The 24174-nt window shown below is 47.0% G+C and overlaps 1 protein-coding gene across 1 annotated transcript in view; it reads left to right on the top strand.

Annotated features, from left to right (window-relative positions):
- Positions 1-24174, top strand: part of Arhgef3 (Rho guanine nucleotide exchange factor 3) — a 297984-nt gene that overhangs the window by 95195 nt on the left and 178615 nt on the right. The window contains 1 exon segment of the mRNA XM_038350075.1: positions 9472-9538. Coding sequence (XP_038206003.1) covers positions 9472-9538 — 67 coding nt within the window.

Here is a 24174-nt window from a genome sequence, read left to right as displayed (position 1 = left end):
TGCTAAGTGACCTGGAAAACAGGCCATGCATGTGTGGTGGGCGGGGAGGTTGCAGAGGGCTTCAGACTCTAGCTGGTAACCAGTACTTGCCTGATGTCGGGCATTGTGCTGGGGACCGTAGAGCGGTTCCTGAGGACATTCCCGCTTTGTCACTTGCTTTTCTTAATAAGCCTTCTTACACAAAGAAACAAAAGTAACTTTTTTTTTGGAGGGGGGTTCTAGGTATTAAAAACCCTATGTATTTGCTTAAGTTACTTTTAATAAAAGACTTATTTTTCTGTTACTGATCACAGCAGGACCTTCAGGAATGGCTGCATACAGTTGTCTCCGCGTGTTAGCAGGAATTTTTCTTTCTTTTTATCTGTTCAGATTAGCTTCCTTCCGTGGTAGAGGTTCTACATAAAGGACTCCCAACAGCATGGAGTTTATGCCTCTTAAGCTCGGCCACACTTCAGAAGAACTGTCTGTCTTCTTTAATTCTAGAGGTGTCATTGCCTTCGGCGTGGCAGGGTCTCTGCTCATCTGCTGTAGACCTTGAGGTTGGCCCTTCTTGGATCACTGAGAGCAGGGGAAGGTCACTCCCCAGCAGAGGACTGTGCCTCTGTTGAGAAGCAACTGGTGATTACCGTAGCAACACCTGCCAAGGAGCAGGGAGAGCTGAGAAGAGGGACCCTTCAGGGAGCCAGCCTGTCACCACAACCACATCATCCTTCTCATTGCTTAGTGTGCAGCCTCCGGGGTGATGCAGGGGCCTTGTTCGCCCAGGGTCAGCTCACCCACAGTTTGCGTTTTTGTATCCATGCCTGAAAACAGGCCCGTTTTACTAAATTGCCAGGTTGAAGCTCACGGTCTGGATGCTGCTGAAATACAAATTGGTTTTTGGTTTCGGTGACCAGCTGGGGATGCACTGAGGAGCGGGTATGGCTTTGCCACATATACAAGGCTGTGGCCCTTGCATCCGCCTGCCTGTATGGTTTGCTGTGTGACTTCATTAACATTACTATCTGATGATGGGACCTGACCCCTCAAACCCCAGATTTAATGCTCCGAAGACCAAGATGATTCATTGAGGGAGACTTGTCCTGGCTCACCTCTCAAGATGGTTGTAAGTGTGCCGTCATTGAGACAGCACAGGGTTCTCAACAGCCGTATAGAGGGCCAGCTGTGTGGATGTTAGCATGTCTGTAAGATGCTGGATGTTACCAGCAAGAGTTTCTTTTTCATGGTTCAGTCTCACCTTAAGAGACCCACGCCTTTGTATCTCCTGGTAAGCTGGGAGCGGTGGTGGAATTGCTCATAGGGACTGTGTTGGTGCGATCTACTGGTTCTCGCTGTTCATCAGATGAGACAGTATCCACCTGCCTGGTGGAGGGCCAGGGAGTGAGTGAGTGAGTGAGTGAGTGAGTGACCTCAGAGCTAGGAAATCCACACATCTCCCACTACAGGAAGAAGTGGCAGCCACGGGCAGCCAGCCAAAGGTTGGGTTGGATTTCCAGGGTGAGGCTGTGCACACAAGAGCCCTCAGTGTGTGGCTGACTGGACTTGGAGCCTAGCAGGGTGGTGCTTCCCCCCTGTGTGATCTGCCAAGACACAGGACCCCAGCCTTCCTAATGCTGCAGCTCTTTAAACAGTTTTCACGTTGTGGTGACACCAACCATAAAACCATTTTCACTGCTACTTCATAACTGTAATTTTGCTACTGTTACGAATCATAATGTAAACATCTATGTTTTCCAGTAGTTTTAGGCAGCTCCTAAGAGGTCGCGACCCACAGGTTGAGGATCACTCTTCTGGCGTCACATGGGAAGAACCATCTGAGTTGTTGTGTCTGTGATGATCATGTTGTCACGGACATTATCATAAGATTGAGTCTCTAGGTCATTCTCATGCGTTTTTGAAAATGCTCCTTAAATTTCGACCAGATGACATGGAAATGTTATGACAGTTTATGCAGTCCAAACTGTGAGGCCCTCGCCCACCCCCCCTAGTCTGCCCGCCCTCATCCCCCCAGTCTGCCCACCCCCAGTCTGTTCGCTCTCGCCCATCCCCTAATCTGCCCGCCCTCTATATTACCTTTAACAAGCTGCTCCTGAGAGTGAATATACTACCTTATTTACACTGTTTACTGCTTACTATGGAAAGTAGGTTGTGTTTGCTAATTAGAGGGATGGGTTTCTTCTTAAGCTAAACAGGACTAAAGCATTTCAGCTTCAAACAAACAGAAAACAAGTGTCTTATGATTACAAATTAATATTTATGAGTCATAAAGTGTCAGATTCCGGGAATATATGGCAGGGAGTATGATTCATGGAATGTGTAAGTGTGGATCTGTCCTCACTCTGAGAAGTTGCTACTGTGGAATTAGGTTTTAAAGAATTTTTAAGAAAAATTTTATTGTTTCTTCTTTGACCTTCAGGGTTTCTGAAAACTCATTCATGGCTCTCGTATCCTAAAAGGTGTTTTATTTAGGAGTATTTTTGACTAGTGAAAGCAATTGATATGGCTATCTGAGCTAGGAACCTGCCTGTGATCCCAGCTACCTATAGGCATAGGCATGAAGACTGTTTGGATTGAGGGCAGACTGGGCTACTCAGTGAGATGTGGTCTTAAAAGTCTATTCAGAGACTTCTACATGACTCTACAAGATTTGGAGTTCCATATTAACAACTTTAATGTCTCCTCCATGCTCCCTGTCATGACCTCTGACCTCTCCTGACAGGAGCACTGTCCTTTTTCACGGTCAGGTTGGGGTATGGGAGAGGCTATCAGCTACCTTCTGTGCAGATCGGTTTTCTCTGTATGGTCTTTCCATGAACCCCACTTGTCCATCAGCCTGGTCCAGACCCATCCAGGGAACCGGGAAACTCCCAGCTAGTTCACAATCTTATAAAAGCGTGAGGACGTTGAGGGACAGGTGAAGATGTGCTTGCAAGTGCTGGCTGTATCCCTGAATCAAGCTGTGTCCCAGAGGGGATGGGAGGAGCATCTGCTTGGGTGACAAGGGGAGGTTGCCATGGTAGCAACTATAGTAACACTGATGCAAGCATTGGCTCTGTTCTCCTTGCTGGAAGATGGTGAGGTGCCCAGGAGAGAGGCCTTGCACTGCCCTATGCATTCAGATGGGCTGTGTTTGGTAAAAATATTTGGTGAGTGACACATGATTGATATATTATGAAAGATTAAGTGGCCAGGAAAAAAAAAAAACTTATGCAACTTGCCCAAGCTCAGATGCCTGAAATGGGGCTGCCTGATTGTGGGTATTTCACAGTCGGACCCCAGTACCTCCCTGTCCACTGTTGCCACCCTATTCCATAGGGTCCTATGAAGATCTGGGGAGCTGATGCTTTAAAAGACACCCTGGAGCTGGGGAGATGGCTCAGTGGGTAAAGTGCTCACTGTGCAAGCATGAGCACCCATAGCAAAGTTGGGAGCAGTGGGGCGGTGCGTGCCTGTAACCCCAGTAAGGGGAGAGGCAGTGATAGGCGGGTGCCTTGAGCTCACTGGCCAGCTAACCTAAAATGAGTCCCAGGGTTAGCACTAGAACCTGAAGAGAGAGGACCATGTCCTGATGTTAACCTCTGGCCACACCCACAAATAGTATTAATGCCCAAAAATGCTGCCACTCTCTCACGCCTAGCTCCTCCTCCTGTATACCCGCTCTGCCTTTCCGCCTGTCTGAGAGGCTGACCAGACTTTGGGAATGGCTTGCTGCTTGCCGCGGTGCCTAGATGGCCCCACTGTCCATGTGCTCAGCGTTGCCCTCCCTCTCCTCCGCGTGTGCTCTAGCAAGTCTGCCTCGGGCCAGGCTTCTCCGCTGTATTTCACCGACAGTTTGGGAATAAACATGTTTTTATGTGTGGCCCCAGTCACTGCCAAGAATAACATTTAAAGAGCTTCTAATTACCCTGGAGACTGTGGGGGGTCTCTATCAGAGTCAATAAACTACTTCATGTGATGCTGGCTAATTTGAGAATTTGTGGTGTCTTAGCTGCTAGAGAGTGTTAATTAGGAATGCCCACTTTCGGGACTCAGGTTTAGGATTTTGGTTTTAGAAATGCTGGACCACCTACCTACCTGCTGATTTATTAGCTGCTGATCTACATAGTATTGATTAAAATATGAAGACTTTCTTCTGCTCCTCCCTCCTTGGACAAAATCCAGATGAAAACAAAGACTCCTTACAGGTGGTGGACAGGAACGAGGAAAGGGTTTGCGTCCACAGGAATGTGTTTGAGTTAGAGCCTTGAACATATCTCCTTTTTGTTTATGATTTTGATATAATTTTGGCAGGTTTGTTTTCTCCCCTTTATTAGTTTCCACAAAGATCAGAAAAACGGTTTGAGTTCATAATGATTTTTAAGATTTATTTTATTTCTTATTTATAGGTAGGGGCATGTGTGTGTGTGTGTGTGTGTGTGTGTGTGTGTGTGTGTGTGTGTGTGTGTGAACGTGCATGCCCACAGAGGCCAAATGAGGGCATTAGATCCCCAGAGCTGGAATTACAGGCAGTTATGAGCCATCTGACAAATTTAAGTCCTTAAATGCTCTTAACTGCTGAGTCATCTCTTAACCCTTCATAGCTATAAAAAAAACCCCAAAAACCAAAAACCTTTTAAAGACTTACTTGCTCTAAATTCCTTAAAATATTCAGAAAAGTCAGCCCTGGAAGTTTTTAAAGGACTGGGGATGTAGGTCAGTGGAGAAACATTTGCCTAGAATGCATGAGGCTCTGGAATTTGTCCCCAGCCCTGGTATAGAAAAAAGAACGCCTGGTCATGGTGGCCCATGTCTGTTACCCCAGCACTCAAGGCCTGTCAAGGCAGGAGTACGTGAATTTCAGGCTAACCAGAGATCCTGTCTCCTATCTTAACAAAACAAGCATTACAAACTATACTGTAAGTTAACTATGATGTGCACTCAGAAAATTCATCCGTCTTTATGGCTCTCTATAACAAGGCTGTGGCTCCGCCCGGCCCTGAACTGCCACCCTAAGGATTGGTGCTCCACGTCCTAAGGGCTGGAGCCAGCAGACACGCCCAGCTGTTGTGGCTCTTCATTTGCAGATGTAGGAAAATCTCTAAGACTGATGGCTTTTATTGTTATTATTATTGCCTGTATGTTCACGTGTACGTGTCTGTGTGTCCACCTCTCTCTCCCCATTCCCAGGGCTGGGTTACAAAAGCATGCTTTTGCATGATTGCTGGCGTTGTGCACTTAGGTCCTCACTGACACAGCAAGCATGCTGCAGATTGGGCCATCTCCCAGCTCCTCCTTTGTGCGCTCTCTCTCTCTCTCTCTCTCTCTCTCTCTCTCTCTCTCTCTCTCTCTCTCTCTCTTTCTGCGTGCATGCGTGTGTGTGTGCGCGTGCTTGTGTGTGTGCGTGTGTTTACCTTTCAGTTCTGTTTACCCTGGGTGTTCAATTTGTGGGTACTTGCCAGGGTGCCTTCTGAAAGTAGTCTCTTCTCTTAGAGAGAGTATCTATTGCTAATCGTTTAAGTTTTATGCATCCTGTTTTTCAGTGTTTTAAAGATGTTTTTATTTTACATGTACATCTGAGAGCCTGTATGTATGTCTGAGAGTCTGAGAGCGTGTATGTATGTGCATTCTGTGTGCCTGGAACAGAAGGGTCCAGAAGAGGGCTTTGGATCCCCTGGAACTGGAGTCACAGGCAGTTGTGAGTCACCGTGTGAGAGCTGGGAGCCTAACCCAGCTCCTCTGCCAGGCAGAAAGTGCTCTTAACCACCGAGCCATCTCAACAGCCGCTCTTGGGATGATTTTCTGTGTTATTAGAGTCCTTTTCAGAAAGCTCTTGCCTGTGCTTATATCTTGAAGTCTTGGGGCCAGCAAGATGGCTCAGCAGGTGAAGGAGTTTACTGCAAAGTCCTGTGATTTAGTTCAATCCTTGGACCCACTGAGAGGGAGGAGAGAACGAACTCCATATGTTGCCCTCTGGGCTTCACATGTGTGTGCCACAGACATTACTCCCCCACCCAAATAAATAAATACTGTATATTTTCAGACTGTGTCTCGTAGTTACTAGGTGGGTTTATCTCTGGCTCTTCTACCCCATGGTTCTGTCTTTGGGACAGTAGCAGCCGCTGTTGTCACAATTACTTTACAGAGATTGAGGTTAGACTTGGTCAAACTTCTAGCACCGTTATATCTGCTAAGGTTGGCATTAACCATTTGGGGTCTTTGTGCTTCTATGTGAACTTCAGGGTTTTTGATTTTTCAGTTGGGGAGGAACTACCATTGGGTAGAGAGTGCAGTGAATCTGTAAATTGCTTTTGATAATAGTTTCACAATATTATTCTTTTTTTGCAGTGGTTTTTATCGTGTGCTTCTTTTGTGCACCTTGGAGTGAGAACTGCCAGAGTTCAAATCTCCTGGCTTTGCCATCAATTAGCTTTGTGCTTTGTGGCAAATCATTTAACCTGTTAAAGCCTTGGTTTTTTCATCTGTGAAGTAGGGGTAACAACAGTACCTACTCATAAGATACTGTTTGGAAGACAGAATGAGTTAATGTTTAATAGGGCTGTCCATACAGTAAGTACCTGGCATGCAGCAAGCGCCCTAAAAGTGTTGATTTGCTAAAAGGAAACCTTGACAACAGTGTCTAATAGTGGTACCCAGGAGCCCCATGTGTACAGGGTGAAGGCCAGTGTAGAGGATGTGACCAGATCCCATTTTCTTCCCGAGCAGAGTGTTCTGGTGTCTTATTCCACACTGACTTGGGGACAACTCTCTAGGGGACTGGTGGGAAGGTAGTCTGAACAGAGTCCTGGCTAGAAAAACACATACTCAGGAAAGAACTGGGGCTCCCCAGGCAGAACTTTAGAAAAATAACAGCCTGCCGCTTGCTTAAAGAGTAGAAAACTAGGGGACTGGAGAGATGGCTCAGAGGTTAAGAGCACTGGCTGACCTTCCAGAGGTTCTAAGTTCAGTTCCCAGCAACCACATGGTGGCTCACAACCATCTATAATGAGATCTGGTGCCCTCTTCTGGCGTGCACACATACATGCAAGCAGAACACTGCATACATAATAAATAAATCTTAAAAAAAAATTCGTTGTGGAGGGACGTGGAGCTGCTCTGCTGGGCTGTGACCTGCAGGCTCAGGGTGGGGGTTTCAGTAGGATACCAGGAAACCTCTCACGCTGCAAGCATGCTGCAGTTCAGACAGATGCAGTTGGCGTGATGGATGGAGAACCTGGCTTCTAAACATGTCCCCAGAGGCTTCAGGGTCATCATAGTCTCTGGATATTTTTTTTTTAAAATGTTTCCAACACCAGATTGTCGAGGAACCGCTGTTACAAAACACCCTTAAAAATGCCCCACTGTTTCTGTTTCTGTTGATTCCAGCAGCTCACAGTTGGCTTCGGTGTTTGTAGTTTGGACTGCCGTGCCTGCCCTGTCAGTGGGGCAAGAACACCGACGGCTCTGATACTGGTATATCGTGTGCACTGAGTAAGTGCCCTGTGGTTAAGGGAGAGGAGGGGCGCTTGGCGCATGCTGTTTCTCCTCATCTCCCCCGCCCTTCCCCCATACTGCCAGAGTGGGCAGCACTGCTGGCCTGGGCTGTCTGGCAACAGATGTCAAGAATGCTTAGGAAAGTATTCAGATCGTGATTTGTCATCTGGCCTTCTCCAAGTGGATCGTAAAAAGACAGACGGCGTGCCCACTTCAGGGAAGTCATGGTTTCAAGACTTTAAGTTGGGAACTTCGTCAACTCCCATTCTGTATAAATAAGCCTCCTGCCTCACTTTCGGAGAAGCGCCCCTCAGCTCTTGTCTTCAGCTACACTAACATCATCAGGGAGACTCACTGAGTCCTCTTGCCTCCCACCTCCTCCACTTACTTCCTTGAAGGACATCTGTCATTTGTCTCCCCACAGTGTACCCTCCCTCAAGTGCCTTCTTGTCCTGGCAGGGGCCTTCCTCTGTTTATAGACGACTCATAGACGCTCTGTTGCTGGTGTCTATCTGTGCACCCTCAGCTCCACCCCGAGGCTTCTGTCAATCTCAACTCTATTCTCCCCATAGGCCTTCTCTCTGTCCCCAGTTGGCTCTAGAATTTGTGGAGCCTCTCTAGTCACCCCCCCACCCCAATCCCTGTCCTGTTTCTTAGAGCTCTGTTCACGTTGTGCCGCCCTCCTGGAGTGTGCTGTTTTCTGTTGTGTGTATCTTGAGAAGATGTTAGGAACAGGTTTACGGAGGCCAGCACTGGACACTGCGTGCGAGTTTCAGCAGTAACCCAACATCCCCAGGCTTGACCCTGGACAGGGCACTTTTATCATCTGTCTTCTGTGTACCAGGCACCTGGGACAGAGCGCTTTAGCTCATCCAACCCTTACACTCTCCTTCGAGGGGACCTATCCAGAGCAGATCTGGCCCCAGCCTCTGTGTCCCACTCACTGGCCAAAGCTGCCCCTTTATGATACCTCTCGGGAGGCACGAACCTTAGCTTAGCAGGTCTCCTTCAAGAGGCTCAGCTGGGAAACGTGTCTCTGAAGACACACAAGTGACAGGAGCTGAAAGCTGACGGGGCTGGCTTAGCTGAACAGTGCCGAAGACAGCGCAGGCGCTGCTGAGACTCTACGATAGAGCGCCGGGGTGGGAGAAAGGGAGCAGGCCTCCTGCAGGTGCAGGAGCTGTTACCCCAGAGCGGTGGAGTAAATTTGTGGTTCAGAAACACGGTCTTGCAGAGCTGAACCCCTCTTGCTGCTACAACTCCATAGCACAGCCCTTGCCATCTGTATTCAGGCTGGCTGTGCTCACTGCCAGTTACAGAATTCCCTCTTGTGCTCTAGTTGATTGAATTTTATTTACTTTATTACCATGCAAAGGTTTTTTTTTTCCCATCAAATTCACATCTTTTATTTTGCCTGAAAATGTTTTTATTTTACCTTCGCTTAAAAAAAGCATGGCCGGGCCCGTAAAATGACTCAGCAGGCAGAGGTACTTGCTGCCAACGCTGAAGACCCGCATGGCGGGGAGAACTGACTCCCACAAGTTGTCCTTTGATCTCCAACTACGTGCCATGGCACACTGTACCCTCCACACAGAATATCTAAATATAATAAAAAAATTAAAACCTAGAGCTTGTGTGGCCTTCATGGAGACACCAGGGTTCCTCAGCCTGTGTGCAATGGGGAAGAATTCCTGTCTGAATCGAAGCTGTCTGGTAGTGTCTGTTTGGAATTGTTTGTATGTTAAAAAGGAAGAGAGATCCTGACATGTGTTTGCATCCTGGTGTTGCTGTGGGTTTGATTTTCACAGGCAGACAATGGACTCTTCTGTGAGGCTGTGGGGCCAAGCAGGGTTTGGGGGTGAAAGTAGCCACTGAAGTCTCTGAAAGAGTCCTCCACCTCATGCCCCCAGCCGTCCGTCCAGGGGGCTTTCCTCTTGGTGAGGCAGAACCTCCTCTGTGCATCTAATCCCTGGATGGTAACACTTGGTTTTTCTCTTCTAGACCCAAGCGGCCGAGGCAGAACAACTTCTCAATGTTTCCCTCTCCCAAAGCTTGGAATTTCAGAGGGGTAAGTAGTGTCTGTCCTGAGTGGTCCTGTCCCCTGGTGGGGACGTGGTGCGCTACGCTTTGCTCTCCTAACAACCTTCACCTGGGGGCAGCACCTAAGTGTTCATGCACGGGTGACATCACCTGTCCTGGACACAGACCATGTGGCTGTAGGGGACTCCTGTGAAAATGTCACGGTCTATCATGACAGTGTCAAGTACTGGCTCTATGGTGCTGTGAAGCACCCAGTGTGCCTGGAGGTGGACCTTTGCCTTTTTGCAGGGTTATCTCGTGATACAGATCTGTGATGCAAAGTCCATCTCGGGTCCGTAAGGCTGGGTTGTGAACACTCTCCCAGGCTGGGGTCCGAGAGCACAGCATCCCTGGAAGACTTAGTTTCCTCCTCTGTTTAGAGAGGAAGGGTTCAGACTCTATGTGCTAACAAATCTGCTGTGTTTGTGTGTGTGGTAGCAAAAATCTTTGTAGTATAAGCGTTTGTAGTTCTGTGGTTCTTTAGCTTGTGAAGGAGGAGGATGTGGCGCATGCTCACCCGGGCCCTGGGCGGTTGTCATAAAGGAGGGCTGAGGTATAGAGAGAGGTTGTGAGTAGTGTACTGGAAAGATGGATGACCACATGATCTAGATATGAGGTGAAGAGGGGAGCATATGTGGGAAAGATCTGAGGGTTAGGAGTAGCCAAAGATCAGAGAGGGTATCGCGATGCTTTCAAAGGCCTGGCAGAGTGAATTGTACAGCAGCCTCGTCACCTCTCTGAGAATCTGCATCATTGGTCCGAGAAGCATCAGGCTTGTGGGTATTCTTAACTGTATCCTTAAGAGTTCATCTGTTGCCAGGTTCAGGAAGAATCAGCCATGCTGCTCGCTTACACAATTGGTTAGCCTTGCTCCAGGTTGCCCTTGTTAGCAAACACTTCACTGCCCTCCCCGCAGTTCCCACTCTTGAAACTAGGTGTGTCTCCAGCCCCAGCAAGGGGTGGTACTGTGCCCATCTTTCACCAGACCCAGGGTGCCGCAGATGTATTCACACGCAGACACTGAGAGCATTGTTTGGCTGGCCTTGATGGGGACTTTGAAAACAGAGTGAAAGATAGATCAGAGCGGGAGGAGAAAGGCAGTGAGGAGGGGCCCTGAAGGGTGTGTTGATCCTCTGTACCTTTGTTCCTCTTCTGGTTGTGAGAGTGCTTAGCTCAGAATCTCTGATCTCTGTCTGTCTGTCTGTCCCCCCCCTCCCCCGTGTGTGTGTGTGTGTGTGTGTGTGTGTGTGTGTGTGAGAGAGAGAGAGAGAGAGAGAGAGAGAGAGAGAGAGAGAGAGAGAGAGGCTGTGACATTCTTCCTTGTCTCTGCCTTCCAAGGCTGGAATTAAGACAGGCTGTCATTCCACCTGGCATTTTGCGGGTTCCACGGATCCAAACTCCAGTTATTTGACAAGTGCTTTAACCGTTGAGCTGCTTCCCTGGCCCATGGAACTATGGCGTTCTTGCTCTTGTCTGCGGATGAGCTGGGAAATGCTTCACAAGGACACGTTGTCCACAGAGCAGTGCCGGAGGCGCGGTAGCTCCGCGGACTGCAGGAGACATTTTAGATATTTTCTTGGCTGTTTCTCTAGGGACAGATATTTAGATATTTCCTTGGCTGTTTCTCTTAGGAAGACATGTGGAGACACTTGGGTTTAGAAGGACATACATTATAGCCTCAGCTCTCTCACTGAAGCTGAAGGCCTAGTCAGGACTCTGGTTGCCTTCTGGTGATGAAGTCAATGCAAACCGTCTCAAGTGAAGAGGGAACTGATGGGTTAGGATTAGGGTTGGGGCCTGGGCCACCCAGATAATGTCTCTCCTAATGACCCGAAAGTCTGCAATTCTGAGGTGATACCTTATGTCTTAGATGTCTGCCTCTCCACAGAAGTGACTTGCTTGTGACCACACATCGCAAAGTAGCGCCCAGACTCCAGCTAACTATGCCTTGAGTGGCACTTTCGTGGGACGGCTTTTCCATGTGAAGTTATTTGCAAGTGGTAAAAATATGTATGCTATTTGTCTCATGCCAACTTTCCAAACAAACAAGGGGCTTGGCATAATGCAAAGTAAAAAACCCGGTAGAAAAAATTGTGAAGGGTCGGGATAAGCCATCCCAAAGAGGAAATACAAAGTAGTCAAACCATTCATTTTAACTGATGTTTTAAAATAACAAAAGTAGTAAAAAAAAATAGCAATAGTGATGTAGTATGTCCATTGACGACTTATTGCATGTAAGCATCACATGATCTGGTGGACATGATCTTATCTCAATCCTCAGATGGTGAGAAAAAAGCCAGAACCATCACCAGAGTTCCACAGTGATGAGACAGGGGCCCAGTTTGCTTAAATTACATCTTTTTTTTTCTTTTCTTTTTATTAAAAATTTCCATCTCCTCCTCTCCTCCTCCCCCTTCCCTCCCCTCCCTTCCACCCATACCCCACTCCCTCCCTCTCCAAGCCAAAGATCCATCAGGGTTCCCTTCACTATGTTAAGTCCAAGGTCCTCCCAACTCCCCCTAAGTCCAGGAAGGTGAGCAACCAAACTGACAAGGCTCACAGTGAGCCCGTCCATGCTGTAGAGTTCAAGCTCATTACCGTTGTCCTTGGTTTCTCAGTCCTCCTCCACCGTCAGCCACATTCAGAGAGTCCGGTTTGGTCCCCTGTTCCATCAGTCCCATTCCAACTGGACTTGTTGGTCTCCCGTTAGCTCTGTCCCACCGTCTCAATGGGTAAACGCATTCCTCGCGGTCCTGACTTCCTTGCTCATGATCTCCCTCCTTTTGCTCCTCATCAGGACCTTGGGAGCTCAGTCTGGTGCTCCTTTGTGGGGCTTAAATTACATCTTATTGGTTGATTGATTGATTGATGTGTGGCCCAAGAGGGGTGCATACATGCCAATGAGCGTGTGTGGATGTCAGAGGACAACTTTGTGGGGCTTGGTTTCTTCCTTGCACCATATGGGTCTGAAGGGTCAGATTCAGATAGTCAGGCTTGGCGGCCAGTGCCTTCACCCGCTCAGCCATCCTGCTGGCCCTGGGTCTAGCCTGGCCTCGGAGTCTGTCCTCTCGGCAGTGTGGTTGTATGACTAGTGCATATGACGTGAGGGAGACAGTGTGTGCGTGTAGTGTGCTGTCTATAACGTGATCAGTTCTTTCATGATGAAAAGCGATGAGAAGTCATCCAGTTCTTTCTGAAGGGAGATGATACATACATAGTAACATATAGAATAAACACATAGGAAAAGTTTGGGAAGCTGTCACTCTTTTTTTTTAAGATTTATTTATTTATTATACACACAGTGTTCTGTCTGCACACCAGAAGAGGGCACCAGATCTCATTATCGATGGTTTTGAGCCACCATGTAGTTGCTGGGAATTGAACTCAGGTCCTCTGGAAGAGCAGCCAGTGCTCTTAACCTCTGAGCCATCTCTCCAGCCCCAAACTATCACTCTTGATGGATCGTCTGAGATGGCTGAGAGATTCTGGGATGGTTGTGTTGCCTCCAGACTTTTTGTCATGTCTGAATTCTCTAGAGATGAGGTGTACTGCACCTATAAATAGCAAAAGGATAAGCATGGTAACTAAAGAAGACCTTCCATTATCAGAGTCTGCTATAAAGCAAGAGGAGGTATATTTAGCCGGGTTTGGAGCTAGAAGGCCCTGCTCAGAAACATTGTCAACTGATGTCACACAAGGCCTTTGAGGACTGATAAAATCTGGATATACAGAAGGGGCCTATGTAGCATGAATAATAAAAACCCAGAGACATATTGGGGTTCAACCTGAAGATCAGAAAAGCAAAGCGGCCAGCCACTGGCTCTTCCCATTACCTCAGACCGAAATGGCGACCCTGCCTCCCCTAAGCCTCAGAATGAGACTGAGCTGAGACCTGTCTCCTCCCGTTTTATATTCCTCTCTAGCACTGGGATTAAAGGTGTGTGCCATCACTGCCTGGCCTTTATGGCTGACTAGTCTGGCTGCTTTGCACTTGTCTTCAGGCAAGCTTCATTTATTAAACACTATAGGCCTGCTTGTCTCATGACCAAAGACATGTGTCCACACTTATCCCCTAACCCCACTTCTGAGAGCATAGGAGGCCACCATGCACACTTGTGGTTGGGCATTTTACTATAAGCTGCCCCTGGATAGTCCAGACTCCGAGTTTGGTAAATAATCCTTGGCCGCTATAACAGAAGCTTAAGTGATAAAGCCAAGTGCTTTGGGGTCAGAATGTCAGAGAGAGGACTTCGGCCTGGACACATGTCAGCATCCAATCCTTATGGGGGAGATGATAAAGTCATCTTTTAAAACCCGAGGCTTAGTGATGGTGTGCACAGTGTCCGGAATAACGCCTCCTAGGGAAGTGTGCAGAGCATATTAGGTCTTTACTGCCAAGGTGTCCTCATACCTGACGGGCACGTTTTCTAGGGATACCCATTTAATAGATGTCTCTTTGATGTGAGATGCCCTTTAAAAGGGAAATTGCCCACGCCCATATCTGGTTTCCTCTGAATCCTGCTTCTCTCATTTTCTTCAGACAGCAGAGCAGCCACCCTGAGTATAGCCTGATACCTGGGAGGGTCAGCCCTTGTCATCTTGCCTTGCTGACACCAGAGGTGTGGCAGGTGTACCGCAGCTCGTCTTTAGATTCGAGCCTTTGTCGTTTGTTTTGGCCGTGTTCCAGACCTGTGGGTTTAGAGTGGACTTGGGGGTCACTTCTTCAGTGCACAATTGAGACTGAGTTTGTAGCTGCTTTTGTTTGCCTTATGTAGTTACTTAATTAGCTTCAATTAATCTCCTGCTGGTTCCCTAATTCTGCTGGTTAAAGGATGCTTGAACTTTGGGGGTAATTAGGGAATCGTAGCTGAAAGTGACAAAATGTAAATTGGGAACTGAGTGAGAAGAGGCAGGGTGGTAAAAACCTAAAGACTTGACTTTGGTACCTGGAGCCCACGGGAAGGTGGGAGACAAGAGCCGGCTTCATAGGTGCCTCCCTCCGACCTTCACATGTGTGCTGACATGCTCCCCCTGAAATAATAACACAGAAAAAAGCCTTCAAAAATAAGTTTAAAAAAATTTAGGCAAACAGTGTGCATGTGTACTCAGGTCAAAATACTACCTAAAGGTCGTTTCTCAGGCTTATCGGCCTTTGTTTTTGTTGCAGGGTCTCTCTCTGTATGAGATCATGCAGATTTGCCCAGGATGGGGCTAACCAAAGCCCTGTCTGTCTGTCTGTCCCCTTCCGCCCTCAGTGCAGGGATGACAAGTGCGTGCTACAATGCCTGGCTGTTCCCAGAAGATACTATTTTTTTAATTAAATTATTTTTTAAATATCTGTATACCTGCATAGCAGAAGATGGCATCAGATCCCATTATAGATGGTTATGACCCAGACCCACCATGTGGTTGTTGGGAACTGAATTCAGGATCTCTGGAAGAGTAGTCAGTGCTTTTAACCACTGAGCCATCTCTCCAGCCCCAGTAGACAGATCTTTTTAAATATACACAGACATACACACACGCACGCACACACACAACAGAGACAGACACACGCACACATACACACAAAGACACACGCACGCACACAGACACACACACATGAACATATACACAGACATACACACACGCACGCACACACCCAACAGAGACACACACACCCCCACACACAGACACACACACAAAGATACACATGCATGCACATACAGACACACACACGTGCATGCACGCGCACACATGCACACAACAGAGACACACACGCACACAGAAATGCACACACACATGCACACAATGCATGTACACAATAGACACTCACGCATGCACACACAGAGACACACACACACAGAAATGCACATGCAAGCACATACAACAGAGGCACACACAGAGAGACACACACACGCACACAGAAACGCACACGCACATGCATACACACTCCTATGCTCACACACACACACACACACAGAATTGCTAGTGAGGAATTCTCATTGGTCTAGCTTTGTCAGGTGGATACTCCTAAACCAATAAGTGGCTAGGGGGTAGGGTCACTCTGTTCCCCCATTGTTGCTTTTACTGTAATCATAGCAATATAGGGGTAGATTAGTTTCTAGAAGACTCAGGAGGCACTGGGCAGATGCCAACAATTTTTGTTCACTAAGTTATTCCTGATTTCTCCTCGTACAGTAAAAAGTAGGCAATTGTCGCCGTCCCTGGCCTCTGACTTCAGGTAGCCCCAACTCTGAACTTCCCTTTTTGGATTAGAGGTTGTTCATTTAGTAACTGGCTTGGGTCTTTTCGCTCCTGGCAGTTTGCTGGGAGAAAGAATATCTTACTCAGCAAGAATATGTATCAAACATCATCATCTTGAGTTAAAGAATAACAGGCCTGAAGGTTGTATTCTGAAATGGCTTACGGCACTCAGGAGGCTGAGACAAGAGGGTGGCCACAAGCGGCCAACCTGGTCTGTAATAAGAAACCTTGTCTCAGCGCCTAGTGTATCCCCACCCTGGAGGGAGGGGACAGACAGACAGACAGACAGATCTGGGGACAGTTCTGTTTGATCAGTAGCTGCTTTTTGCCAGTTAGCTGAAAATTGCAATTTTTGTTTGACTTGTTTCCTGGATAGAAGACACGTAGAGCCAGCGTGGGCAGGCACTAGTGTGCAGCCACGTGTGGGCCTCCTGTGGATTATTATTTGAATTTTGTGCCTCTGTATATCGTGTGTATACATGGTACTCTATATACATGTATATGTGTGTATACATGGTACTCTATATACATGTATACGTGTGTATACATGTACTCTATATACATGTATATGTGTGTATACATGTACTCTGGCGACTTGTGTCTCATGGATATTAAGTATCTTTTGCTCCTCTCATTTGTATTTCGCACATATATTTTACTTACTAGCTCTTTACATGTTCTTAGCTTAATGTAAAATACATTCCATTATCGAACATGTCTTCTAAGTGACATTCTCCATAAGTGAAATGTATACACTTCAAGCCCAGACCTTACTGCAGTGTGATTACACAGGAGTTCATTTTTAATGAATGATTTTGTGTGCGTGTGGTAATAGAATTCTTCTCTTGCTTGAGTTTTGGGTTCAACTGGGCTCATTGTCATTCACCAGCTGTAGAGATCTGCAAGTCGTGGGCTAGCAATTTTTGTGCGTGATTGTTCCTGCCCACTTGCAGATGGCGCTGGTAGTAGAACCAGCTGGCTCTGACACTGGAGCAGCAGCGTGTACCGCGAGTTCCCGACTGCTTGGCTAACCCACGTTCAGCATAGGAGGAACATTCTGTGCGTCAGAATACTGCTAATGTGCTTCTGTGTCCTCGGGGTTGATTGGATCTAACATCCCATTTAGGAAAAAAGGGGGAAACAAGGCTGATTTTTTTTAACGGAGAGAGGAGGGTTTTTTTTTTTTTAATAGAAGCAAAGCTCTGATCTGAGTTAAGAGAAGTACAATGATGTATCAGCTATGCATTTTAATTTATGCAGGTTCACCTAAACCTCACTGAAGAGGGCATGGGAGAAAACCGTATGACTCAGTGCAGGTGTTCAGCGACATGTTACTGTTGTTTCCTCTGGTAGTCCTCTTGGGGATGCTAGACCACGCCATGGCCTCTGTGCAGTGTGCACCCTAAAACCAAGAGCAGCTTTCTCTGGTGCTAAACTGAAGATGTATATAGCATGCTTGCTCCAGCAGCAGGGGAGGGAGTATTGAATGTGATTACTGAAAGGATTCACTCGGTTCCTTCCTAGGGGATTAACATGATTATCATTTTTACAGTGTGTGTCGTGCTGTCAGCATTTTTATCATGAATCATGACAAACACGTGGGAAAGCTGGAAGACAAGAACATTGAGTGTTTCCTCTCCAGATCTGCAGCTGCTAGTGTTTGCTTTACTTGTTGGTTGACTGTGGACACGGGGGCGCCTTTATTTTGCTGACACTTCAAAATTTGCAGATACCGTGACTTTATATTTCTAAACGCTCCAGCAGTTGGATGCCTAGAACAAGGATGCTGGCCACGTTCTTGTCAAATCCAGCAAAGTTACCAGTCCCTCTACTTCCCATCATTGGCTGTTCATACCATCCCAGCTGGCTCTCCTGCACAGTTTCCCACGAATCTCTCAGGATCGGACAGTGCACCCTTCTGGAGTTTTTATTTCTTAATTTTTTAAAAAATCTAATCAAGGGTTAAGATTTTGTTATAAGGTTTCTTCTGTATATTTTATTCTCAGATAGTCCTTTTGCCCCATTCTTTTTATGACCTTTTAAAATGTTTTGAAAATATCAGACCAGCTGCTTATAGATATGTCTCGTATTTGACTGGTAAATACTTCAGTATCGTGTGTGTCAGTGTGTGTGTGTGTGTGTGTGTGTGTGTGTGTGTGTGTGTGTTTGTACGCACGCGCGCGTGCACGTGCACTCTACACCTATCCTAGGCTGTCATTTAGCCTGTTTTTCAGTCCTTTATATTTCTTGTGAACTGGTAGTTTAGGACATGGTTTACTTCAGGCTTGACCCCCTGGGGTTGCTACTGGCCTCCCACTCACAGGCAGTTATGCTGCTTGTTAATCTGAGCTACTGTGCTCTGCAGCCAGATGCTCCCAGCAGCCACGGCTCTGCTGGGGGTGACTAGCACTGCAGATTTCTTTCCGCCGTTTTAAATGGAGCTCTAGGCAAAGAGCAGGTACTCTATTGCTCCAAGAAAGTGATGGTTTATTTAATAAAGGAATACTCAGTTGTGGGGACCTGGGCTCTTGTCCCCAGGCTTTTATCCTTGTGTGTGGCTCCGCTGGGTACATGGCGGTGCTAACTCTGGGTACATGGCGATGCCAGCTCTGCCTTGATTGACCCATAGCTCACAGCATTGTTTCAGTTGTCCTATCTGAACGTCCCTAAGGAAGTTCTGATTGGTCAGCTCATCTCTCTGGCCTTGGCCAGCTGGCTTGTAGTCAGAGGGCTGCTCTCTCAACCCATTCATCTGGAGCCAGAGAATCAAGTCCAAGTGGGTTTGCCATTTTCCAGTCTGGGCAGGTGATCAGCTTCACAGAGACTCAAGCTCCTTAGCCAAAATGTTTCAGGTTCTTCTGGGGATTAGATTAAATAATTTATATCAGTTCCCCACGGGTCTGTGATTAAGTGTTAGACAAGTCGGCCCGTTCTTGCCTGGTTTCTCAGCCTAGGATCTCACGGCCAGGCAGCATTGCTGTGGGCAGCACAGCCAAGGGGTGCATTACCTGGGAAGGGAGTGTGGGAAAGACATTCTAACACCGTTTCTAGGTTTCTGGTGTAGAGCACCTTTCCCTTCCCCCAGTATTTTTCCACTTTTAAGCAATAGACTCAGAACCTGGATCATGGGAGACAAAGTCCAGATGATTTGCGGTAATTAAGTCTTAATACATCTTGTGAAGTTTGGGGTTGTCTCAGTTTGGGATTTATTTTGTTTGTCTCTGTGCTGTGTCACTGACCAAATTCTTGTATTGCTTGTGATTTTGATGTGGGAAAAAATGATCAACTCATTTTGAGGTATTGAGGTAACTCTCGAAATTATTGGCCTCAGTGGATCAGTTTAAAAATTGGAACAACAAGAATAACAAAAATGTGCATGGGAGTGTGTGTGTGTGCGTGTGTGTGTGTGTGTTGTGTGTGAGTGTATGTATGAGTGTGTATGTGAGTGTGTGTGTGAGTGTGTGTGAGAGTGTGTGTGTGAATGTATTTGTATTTGTCTGGGATGCATATACATATGTGGATGTTTGGGTCCAATATTAATCGTGGGTGTCATTTAGGAGCTGACCACGTTGCATTTTTTTTTTTTTTTTTTTTTTGGTGGGAGGTGGCAGGTTCTTATTGTGTAACTAATGCCGACCTAGAACTTGCTTTGTAGATCAGGCTGGCTTTGAGCTCACAAGGATCCTCCTGCTTCTGCCTCAAGCCTTGAGATTAAAGGTGTTTGCCACCACTCCTGGCTTAAAGGTCTGCCACCACCTTGCTTTTGAGACAGGGTCTCTCACTAATATGCAGCTGGCATATCTGGCTAGGCTAGCTGGCTACAAAGGTCCGGGAACCTGTCTTCTTGGGCTTCCCAGTACCAGGATTATATAAGCACACACACCACCACATCTGGCTTTTTAAAGTTTATGCACTGGGGATCTAACTCAGGTCTACATAGTTGTTGACAAAAACACTAACTAGCCCCAGGGAAAAAAAATTTTTTACTCATTTTTCTTCACTTACAGAATTAACCTGTTGTAAGCGATCACTTGAAATGTGAAGGGCAACAGACTGAAAACTTGTATTAGGAATTTGTGAATTGAGATAGCTTTCTGTCACCATGATAAATGTCCGAGGTAAACAACTTAAAAGGGGGGGAGGCTTATACTGACTCATTATTTGGGCATGGCTGCTTGTGCCTGGCACTCCAGGCCTGTAGCAACACAGGGTATTATGGCAGGTGCATGTTGTGAGGATGCTGCTCACCTCATGGTGACCAGGAAGGAAAGAGGGAAGTAGGAAGGGGACAGGGTTACAATGTTGTCCCAAGTACCTAACTTCCTTTCCCTAGATGCAGCTCACATTCGTTCTGCCAACAGCCCCAGTTCACGGACCAAGCCTTCAACACATAGGTCTTTAGGATGCATTTCAGTAGAAAGAATAGTGTTCCGGTATCATTCTGTTGCTGTGTTACATTGCCTGATGGGGAGCAGCATGGGCCGGAAGGTTCGTTTCAGTTCACAGGCCCAGGTTCACTAAGGCAGGTACCTTTGAGACAGCTTGTCACATCAAAGTCACTATCAAGAGCTGAGAGAAATCAGTGCTTACACCGTATTCTGCAGCCCACTTTCCCAGCTCAGGATCCAAGCTCACAGAATGGTGGATGGGGCTTCTAAGTTAATGAAAGCAAACAAGATAGCCTCCTGTGAACATGCCCATGGGCAAACCTGATCTAGATAACCCTTTATTGTGATTGTCTTCCCAGATGATTCAAAGTTGTGTCAGATTGGCAAAGAAAACTAACCACTATGGTGGTTGGCTTTTAAAAAGGACTTTTTGGTGTAATAAACAAAAATTACTTTTTGTTCCATGGTATGTAGTTTCCCACCCTGGGACTTGTGTGATCAGGAGGGATCTCTACGAGGCAACAAAGTTTATGGACAATTTCCAAGACTTCCCAGGAAGAGAGGGCTTGCGGTGTAAGCTGAAACCCTGTCAAGTGTTCAGAAGTAGCATTTGGACTCTCAAAACAGTGAAATTTCCTGCCGTCTCTTCTCACAGACTTTACCCTATCTTTTAAAAACCATTCTCTTATATTTTGTATTTTCGGTTGTGAGCCTAGCCCTTAACGGCTGAGCCATCTCTCCAGCCCCTTTCTCATCTCATTATTTAGAGTGACTGAGAGCCTGGCATATGTGCCTTGGACACACTTGTCCTCAGTTTGCTCTCTTCTGTTTTAGAATGTTAAATCTGTCTTCTTATATTTCTGTATAATTTTATGCTCTTGGCCCCAGACTTCTAAAACTTAGTAAGAAGTATTTTTGCTACTGATCTCAAAGGGCAGGTGCTAAGAAAGGGCAAAGGAGCTGAAGAAGTCCTTAGTAGCAGGCAGGAAGAAGGGACTCTAAGAATCTCACTTAATTTTGTTTTAACAATTTTCATAAATAGCCTCTCCCGGGATCTGTGCCCATATTTGTCAGAAGAGATAGCTCAGTTGCTGAGATTTCCTCTAAGCTGCTCTCTGTTCCTCAGCTGGGGTGATTTCTAGGACCTGACCTCTTCTCTCTGGTTTAGAGGATGAAGAACATTTTTGTCTGTCTGTGAGCTGTGGTTACTCAGAGACTCACTTGGCTACTCTTGCTTACAGTTGCTAATTCATTTCTTATGATCTGACGGGTTATGGTGGCAAGGTGAAGAGCCACCGCAAGCAATTCTTTTCCCACTGCTTGTGTGATAGGACTGGCAACTGGCTTCAGTCATCAAAAATTGGTGTGGGCTTGCTATCATGGTTTCATTAAAGTGCCTGTCACGTGAGGAAGTTATAACCTGTGATGGGTGAGGAGGTGCTAAAGTCCCCAAGAGGACCCTGTCACTACAGTGAGCTTAGTGAGCAGATGTCCCAGCACTGGGAATATAGTCATGCCTGCCTCGGGCTGGCAATCCAAGGTGGCTGAGGAAGAGCCTTGAGCAAAAGTGCTGGTGGATGGAGGCAGCATGACCTTGAACTTCTGACCCTCGCACCTTCCATCCACGGGGATCATAAGTGAGCACTGCCATGCTCAGGTTTATGTGGTACTGGGAATTGAACCTAGGGCTTTATGTGTGCTAGATAGGCAAATGTTATATCATCTAAACAAGGTTTCTCTCCGGGAACTGTCACCTATTCCATTAGCTAAAGGAGAGCATTCAGAAGTCTTAGGCTCTCATGAGCTGTAAGGACACACATTCTCTAGCTCAGGATTTCTTTTAGAAATCCCAGGCACTGTCCTGATAGCTGGAACAAGGAAATATGAGTTTGGGGTGGGGGAGGAGACGATCTTCTTAAGCCACTGCATGCCTCCTTAGTTGGCTCTCAAAATGCTCTCCATAGGCTGGTTAGAGCTGCGGAGTCGTGGGCCCTGCCTGCCCGATGAGTGTCCACACTTCACAGAGGTTCACACTCTCCAGCTGAGGAGTCATACTGTTTCTAGTATGTGCAGAGTAGCCGTGTGCTGACGCTGAGGGGTCAGCCTGTGCCGTGCTGGCCGGCAAGGCTACCTTGCTTGGATGTGGGACTCTGGGCAAGACAGTGGTTTGTGGGGAAGGAGGGAGGAAGCCCCTGTCACCCCTCACAGGGCCCACATGTGGTCTGATGCATTTCCTGCCTGGGTGGCTTTATTGGAGTGCCCCACCTGTCCACAATCTGCCTCTTCCTTGTCAGGCCACAGACAAATGTGGCCTCTCTGGGTTTCCATATTACTCATCCCCTGTCACATCTAGGTGTTTTTGGGGGGACATTGTTTTTAGATGGCAGTTTGCTGAGGGCAGAGGTCATTTTCCAAACCCACGATGCTACCACTCGTCATGTGTCCACGTAGTTTCGTCTTTTTTTTTTTTTTTTTTTTTGAGATCAGGCAGAAGGTAAGCAGGGCTCACATGGAGCCTTGAACATGCTGCAGATGCAGGATGCCAGTCACTAGCTGCAGCAATTATATTCTGTGCATGGTCTTGCTCCTTGTCCTCCTTGGACACCCCGTCATTATCCTGGTATAGAAACAGCCATCTTAGGCTCTCAAAGAGGGAAGAAATGAGAGGGAGCATGGTACTTAGAGGACTTGAGAGGATGTTTCGGATCCCGTGTCCATGCCTGAGTGGAAGTAGGAGCTATGTAGATGCCTCCACTGACAGGCTCTGTGGCTACTAACCATGAACCCCAGTGTCCTCTAGTCCCTGCCTTGGCGTTGCTATGGTGACGGACAGCCGGGATGCAGCAAGCATCCCACGTTGTGGCTGCTGTGCAGAAGTCCCTCCGCACAAGGAGGCATTTCTGTTCATGGCGTCCAGGAGTCGGAAGCGCAGTAAGGGTCTGTGGTGAGAAAATGGCTCCTTAGCATCCACTGGTGGACTCTGTCGTTGCAGAGGGGCCTGGTGGGTCCTTCTCAGTGTGCTACGGCTTGGCTTACATGCTCAAGGTCAGATTTCCTGCACATCAGACTGGCTGAGTGCCCTATGGTGGTTATTTAATATCATTGAGATTTGGATTGTCCCATTTGTAAAATGTGCCTGGTAGTTGTATGTGATTCAAGGGGCTTGAATTCAAGGGGTTTAGAAGGCTTCTGTGGAAATGCATCAGACTATACCAGAGTTTGGCACAGTGTGAGAATTTGCTGTTGCTTCCCCTTTATGGAGACCAGGAAATCCAGGTCTTACATAGTGGGTGACTCTCACAAGCCTGTTGCTCATGTGGGGCAGCCCAGATATTAGGGTCTGTGTTATGTAACCCCCACATTGTACCTGCCAGTAGTAGGAAATCCCTACACCAGCACTCCCCAGATACCTGTTCTTGGGGTTCCCTCCTCACTCACACACCCTTTTTTTGAAACAGGTGCTCATGTAAAATGCTTTCTTCAGACTCACTGTGCAGCTGGGGTTGACTTTCAGCTTCTGGTCCTCCAGCCTCTACTTCCTGCGTGATAGAATTACAGATGTGTACCATCACGCCCAGTTGATGCGGTAGAATTACAGATGTGTGCCCTCACACCCAGTTTATGTGGTACCAAGGACGGAACCTAGGGCCCAGTGCATGCTGGGCAAGCACAGAGAACCAGCCCCCAGCCCTAACAAATTCTTATATTAAATTAAAACAGATAATAAAACCATGTTGATTACATTATAGAATGCTGCCTAATATGTTTAATAACAAACATCTTGTTACTTATGGTGTATATATATGTGTGTGCACATATATGTGTGTGTGCACATATATGTATGTGTATGTGTGTGCACATATATGTGTGTATGCACATACATTAACATCAGCAGCATCTCTTTGTACAGATTTATATTCCTATTAGAAGTAGCCTAGCCATTGTCAGTACTCACAATGACTGTTTTTTGTTTGTTTGTTTCGTTGGTTGG

This window comes from Arvicola amphibius, chromosome 12 (assembly GCF_903992535.2).
Source record: "Arvicola amphibius chromosome 12, mArvAmp1.2, whole genome shotgun sequence".
In the NCBI taxonomy this organism is placed as follows: domain Eukaryota; kingdom Metazoa; phylum Chordata; class Mammalia; order Rodentia; family Cricetidae; genus Arvicola; species Arvicola amphibius.
This window is presented reverse-complemented; position numbering and strand designations above follow the sequence as displayed.